This window comes from Etheostoma spectabile, chromosome 18, assembly GCF_008692095.1.
Source record: "Etheostoma spectabile isolate EspeVRDwgs_2016 chromosome 18, UIUC_Espe_1.0, whole genome shotgun sequence".
NCBI lineage: Eukaryota > Metazoa > Chordata > Actinopteri > Perciformes > Percidae > Etheostoma > Etheostoma spectabile.
The window spans coordinates 26,589,107-26,595,883 of NC_045750.1; the positions used below are offsets into that span (position 1 = coordinate 26,589,107).

General features: G+C 40.1%; 1 protein-coding gene across 5 annotated transcripts in view; it reads left to right on the plus strand.

Annotated features, from left to right (window-relative positions):
- The window catches only part of hmbox1b (homeobox containing 1 b), a 23,404-nt gene that overhangs the window by 5,832 nt on the left and 10,795 nt on the right, over positions 1 to 6,777 (plus strand). For all 5 annotated transcript variants that reach the window (XM_032542193.1, XM_032542194.1, XM_032542195.1 and 2 more), the window contains exons 3-4: positions 1,542 to 1,627; positions 4,326 to 4,436. In XM_032542193.1, coding sequence (XP_032398084.1) covers positions 1,542 to 1,627; positions 4,326 to 4,436 — 197 coding nt within the window. The remainder of the gene's footprint in view (positions 1 to 1,541; positions 1,628 to 4,325; positions 4,437 to 6,777) is intronic.

A 6,777-nucleotide genomic window follows, 5' to 3' on the forward strand; every position in this document is an offset into this window, starting at 1 on the left:
CTCTCTCTCTCTCTCTCTCTCTCTCTCTCTCTCTCTCTCTCTCTTTTAAGTGCCCATTTCCATCTCCATAGGGTTTTGGCCTTTTGAGTTGGCATCCAACAAACCATCCCTCCCCATCCTCCCTCCTCACTTCCTACTCTTCCTCAGTCTTGTACAGCAGCCTGTGCTACATTGATTCACCGGTGTTGATACGGCAGCAGGTTTTTTTTTTAAGCTCTAATTTTAGCCGCTCTGCAAGAGGCTGGTGTGGAGGATATCGATGCTGGATGTCAAGAGTCGTGACGCATTTTCATTTCAGCAATATGCCAACGGAGCACTCAGGACTTTGATGCGTTTCTCCGTTTTTAATGTGTGAACCTTGGATGATGGCTGGTTCAGAGGATGCTGTGATTGTATGGTTTAAACGTCAGTGCTGTTCCAGCTTGGGTGGGGTTATGTGCCCTTCCGGTAAAAGAAAAAAAAAAAGTATGCACTATTAGTAGGGATAAATGCACCAAGCAGTATACACATTGGACAGGTGTTTGCAATCTGTAGGAGGATGAGGAATGAAGCCAGACAGTCACACGCTTGTTGGTGCGTGGCTGTGTGTATGTAATTGTTTATGTATAGGGGAGGGGACTGGGCTCAAAGCCAGAAGACAGGGTGGGTACACTGTGTGACTGCACATGTTCTCTCACCACCCTCCTGCAAGTCTGTGCACGTTTTATTTTTCTCCCCACTGAGGTCTAAGATAGTGGAAATAAGTCTGTCAAATACATTAAAAAAAAAACATAAAAAAAGGATTACTTGATTGTGCTTCATTTAATTAAAATTCGTTGTCCTCGCCTTTCTGTTCTTCTGAAATGAAACGTTGATTATGTGGGAGCCATGAAAGAAAAGCACAAAACCAATAGATTAAAATGGAGCCTTGGTTTTGTAGTTTCCCTGTGAATACATAAAATACAAAAACATAGGTTTGATTACCTGACACGTGAATTAGTTATTGTACAGTATTCCAAACAAATGTTCTTGAGTCTGATGTAAAGGGACACAGAGCCAACAACAAAAGCGTGCCACATGTATACTTTTGTTGTTGATGCTGGGTTAAATGACGATACGGGAGCTCGCACCACAAAAACATGTAAATAATGATAAAGTAAAAACTGAAATTAGGGCCATGCAGAAATCATGTCAGGCATTGTATCTGCACTACATATCTTGTCGTATTTTAGTTTCTCTGAGGCGTTTTTGCATCTCTCCCTCACATCTTTTATAGATTATGTGTAAATTCATATGCTGTATTTGTATATGTGTAAACCACTAAACTTTTGATTTTGGTCCTGCAATGATGTTTTACCTCACCTTTACATAATTATGTATTCATTTATTTATTTTTATAAAGTGTATGGTCCTTTTGAATGCTGTCTGAAGAACCAAGCTGACAGAGGAAAACGTCAGACACTTAACTGTGTGTGTGTGTGTGTGTGTGTGTGTGTGTGTGTGTGTGTGTGTGTGGTGGTGTTGTGTTTTTGTGGTTGTGTGTGTTGTTGTGTTGTATATAGGAGGGACGGCAGCATGGTGAAAGAGGAGATCAAAGCCTTCCTGGGGAACAGGAGGATCTCTCAGGCAGTGGTGGCACAAGTTACCGGTTAGTAGCAGTACTCGCACACTCTGAAAGTATTGCAATTTTTTTCTGCCAACAGGTACTTTTTGTAGTACCACCTCTGTCGAGCTCAGGCGATACTAAAAGGTGACGTGTAAAGCTGCAGACTGCTGATTGGTTGGAGAGAATCGTCTCTAATCACTGCATCGTCATTGCTAGCGACAGACGGGGGGTGTCCTGAACAAACCCGCCATATTTAAATAGTTTAGCCTGCAGTGTTTTTAATTTAATTTTTGTTGCTGCCTCCAGCTTCTTTTGAAACAAAATCTGTCTTCAGGCTGTGGCGACAGCCACATGCCTGCTGTGGGAAAAGGAGGACGGGGCACCGCGGCCCAGCAGAGCTGGTACTAGCAGTGGGTTAGCAACGTATGGTGTCTATTCGAGTTTTTTTTTTTACATACTTTATTCTTTCATCTTTTTTTATACATTATGCACATTTGTTTGTTAAACGTGCATCTCTCAAGTTGAAATGTACATTTCACATGTTAAGCAATATAAAGAAAATGAAAAAGGGGGATCCAAGGAAGGATTATAGGGATAGGGAAACCCAGTAATCGGGCTGGGGCCACATGCTTTTGTCCCGGTTCTTTCACCATACATGGTGCAGATCGATTTTGGTGTTATGATTGTGGAAGTATAATGATTCGAGTAAGGGTGTGACAAGACACTCAGCTCACAAGACGAGAATGAGATGAGATTTTAACACTATTTTAAAGAGAAGTTCAATTAAGAAATATGACTGGAAAATAGTCTCTCCAAGGTCCAACGTAACCAAGCGGTTCACTGCAGCAGTAAACTAGGAACCAGGCTGCTCTTGTATAGATTTATGACCATTTTAAGACGAGGGAAGAACATTTCTTTGAGTTTGATATAATTTTTAAAGTAAAGTTAGGTTTTGCTTTCTGTTTCCAACTCATTTAAAAAAAAAAAAAAATGAAGAAGAGAGCAATCTGCACAAGTCAGCCCCACACTGAACTGCACGCTGCAGTACTGGTAGAGAGAGAGAGAGAGAGAGAGAGACCTCTGACGTTGTAACCCTGGGTTTTACAAGGCAGCTTTTTACAATTGCAACTCTGCTACTGCTCTGCAAAAGGGAACTCAGAGTAGGGCTGGGCGATATGGAGAAAATCAAATAGGATATTTTTAATTAAATATCTCGATATCCAGACCACAATGATATTGTAGTGTTGACTATTAGTGCTTTCACAAATGTAGATGTATCATAAGACCAACGAAGTTAGACTGAATCTACCGGGGGCTGCTCTGGACTTGTGACCCACATTGCGAGACAATTTTTACCTCGACGAGAAGTCTCACACGTGGGACGAGATCTCTCCACACCTCTAGTATATTGAGTGTTGTGATTTTCTGTTCTCTCTTTTAGAAAAAGTTGACTAAAACACTTCTAGAGCCAATATATAATGAGATATTTCTAACAACTAATTGTTTTCTAAGAAGAATGCACATCACATGTCAGTCAGCCAGTCTCACGTTTATTTTATTTGTAAAGAAGTACATAATTTTCTGCTTTCGGTCAGAAAACTGACATGACATGACTAATATGTCAGTTGTCCACTATACCAAAGAAACAGAAAATATTTAGGTGAATTATTGGTTAAAAAATAAAAACAGTCATCGCCCCAGCCCTACTGTTTGTCTTCCTTGGACGCCTGAGAACCTTCACAGACACCAGAGTGGGGTTTGAGAATTAGAAAATGTCGTCATCATCCTCAGCTGAAACAGCTCCCCTCCTTTTTGCATTGTTACTACTGACTTATTTGGGAAACCTAATTCTTTACATTTCAATTAATTTCAAACCCGAGCAACATTAAGTTGCTAGAATGCTGTTTTTAAATCACTCTGGTGGAGTTGATGGGTTCACCTTTTTAAATGTTTAACACATGGACGTGCTCGCAGGACTTAGTGGAATCCCAGCTCAACGCTCTGGGAGTCCCACTAGTTGAGAATGGGCTTTTCAGTGAAGTGGGACCCATCTTCTTCTAATAGTTAAACTTTTGAAATGAACAATTTTCTTTTCAACGAGGGAGCAAAATGAGATATTTTGAAAGCATTGTTGAAAAATCAGACACACATTGGATAAGTACATGTCTTAAAACATGTCTGGAGGGGATATTTAAAATGCGTATTATGGACTCATCAGTTGTCAGTGCAACAGACATTTCTGACAAGTGTCTGTAAAACTTAAATGAATCAATTTAATGTAAATTATTTAGTTGCTCAAACTGTTTTATTATACACATTTTTTGTAGATGAATAATTCGTGACAATGCATTAAAAGCAATTTCGTCGGCTGGAGTTTTCCAGTCTGGAAGTAGCATTTCATATTTACATGTTACATGTTTCTGAGTTCAGTGGCTATTTCACCGTGCCCAGATTGGAATTCAGAAGAAGAAATAGATGTCTTTAACACATTTTTAATGAACATAGGTGCTGTGAAATCTGTACAAAAATACTGGTATCTACCTTTGTACTGGACATAAGACAAATCCTACTTTTTTCTTCAACAAAATATCAAGCAAGTAGAAAGGTGTTAAAGTGCCCAGGAGTGTTTCTGGGCACCCCCCTCCTAGTATTGCCTTCTGTTTCTCTTGAATTCTTGTCTGCAAATTGGGCCTGGCCGTGGTGCAGACTGTTTGTAATTTGATGTCTGGCTGCTTTCCAGGCATCAGCCAGAGCAGGATCTCCCATTGGCTGCTACAGCACGGCTCCGACCTGAGTGAGCAGAAGAAGAGGGCCTTCTACCGCTGGTACACGCTGGAGAAAACCACGCCAGGTACACATCGGCGGCACACACTGCTCACTCCTGACTCTGTGTTCATGGAACTTAATAAACAGCTGGGAACATTATACAGAATAAACCCAATATGAATGCCTGGCATAAACAATACCAGCATTGTCCGTGTAGTCATCAAGGCCATACAGAACGTAGTTTTAGTCACTCTGGATACATAGCAAACCTCTGGTTGGAGCATAGTTGACATTTTTTTTTTTTGTAATTAGTATTTTATTGAGTTTTCAACAGTTCGGCTGACATCTGTACCTTTAGTCCCTTTTAATGGTAACAATCAATTAGAGATGGAACGTAAACAAAAACCACGGTTCGGTACGTACCACGGCTTTCAAGTCATGGTTCGGTTCATTTTTGGTACAGTAAGGAAAACAAATTCCCTGTTCCATGTGCTTTATCATGAAGTTTTTTTTAGGATTATTTTTGGGGCATTTTGACAGATGACAGATGAAGAACATTTGTGTAAAAAAAGAAAAAGAAAATAATCATTTACAATTTTTTTTTTAAACCAAATTTTAAATAAATTGTGATAAATATGGCGAGAGGGAATTTCGTATCTCAATCTCCTTCAGCATGTGTTTTTAAAATCAGTGTTTTCAACAACTGAACATGGTCGTAGATCCGCTGCAGTGAGCGGTTGACGAGTTTTAACGTCGGATGTAAAGACAGCAGAAGAGTTCGCCTCACTAACTAGCACGCAGCAGGGAGGCCACTCCAAAGAAAGGAAGCACAGTAGGGAAACACTCCAGCTGCCAGCAGTGGGTTTTATTAGACTGGTAATGAGATATGTAGAAGAAGTCTACTTAGCTACTGTCTTTTGGTATTGGTGGTTCAGTGAGATACAATATTCACTTTATAAGGCCTCATATCTTTATATGTCAATGGAAGCTTCTTGAAGTGTGATGTGAGCTTGGAGTCTGGTGGAGAGGCTGTGTGTCAGAGCTTCACTTTAGGGTATTATGCTCAGGGTTGATTTTAGCCCCTGATTTAGTTTTAGCTTCGTCTTTTAAGGAACATGTGTCAGTAGTTTTAGTCAAATGTGACCCTTTTGGAAAAACTAAAGACATATCTTAATTTTCTCATGCATTTTTTAATTTGTAAGTTTTCCAAGCATTTTGAGGCTGCCCTTGTTGACATCTTTGTTGTGTACCACAGCCTAGGATGTAATTATCACTGGGGACGGGGGGGGACATGTCCTCCCTCCACCCACACTTTCAAAATTGTTGACTCTATAAAAGGATTCCTTCAGGCTTTAGGCGATCACCCCTATATTAAACAATAACGCAAGTAAGACCTTTTTCTTATACTGTACATAGTTTAGTATTATTCTTTCTGGCAGAATTTATCATTATGATTAACTTACATTTCCTGGATTTTGTAACTCCCATGTCTTAAACCAAAGTTACACCCTTGACCACCGCTTCATGTTCTCTGCACTGCAGAAGTTTGTTCACTAAAATACTCTTCACTGTCTGGTTTGAGTTTGTGAGGAGAAGCTACAACATTGGATAGCAGCTTGATATTTCTTTGGCAAACATCTAGAGGAAGTTTTAGCTGGTTGACTGCAACTGGAACTCTTTCCGTCCAATAGCAGCTCCAAAGATAGCCATCTGAATGCTACGTCCCATCCACAGCGCTTGGGAATGTTACTTTAGCTTACCTTTTTATAGATGTCGACGTGCTGCCTGCACGTTTTGTAATTGGTTCCAGCTGTTTTGTTGCAGCTTCCTATCTAATTTTGTGAATTCTATGAAGTTACTTGGAGAATAAATTCAACACTACATTACACATGTTAGTTCAGCTCTCGGGCCTAATTACCGAACATGCATGGCCTGGCTTTCTGTCTTTTTATTGTTCAAGGAGGTATCAGATTATTACCTGACAGTTAAATGTTCTTCATTTAAAGTCAGAAGTCTGAGAGCAATCAAGTCTCAATTTCTCATTTTTGTGACTAAAAGTTCAACTCAAGGCCAGGTCTAGTGCTCCGAAACAGAGACCAAAATGAACCTTAGTTTTGGCATGATCAACTAGTGTTAATGTTCGTTAATGCTTCTGTGGAGAAGCATTGATGAGTTTGTTGTCTTACACAATCTTAAATCCACACTTCTCTGCAAGTGGTTACAGTAAAGACTACATGCCTTGTGGTTGCTTCAAACCCCGCCTGCGTATACACAGTCCTTCCTTTCTCCTATTACCCTGGAGATCCAGAGATCTCGCAAGAGCACAATTTGAATTTGCTCAACGAGTTACTCTGGCATGGAGTAATGCTGTTCATTAACTATGCGCATGTAGCTGAGCTGCACCAATCACATTGGTGTATCTGATA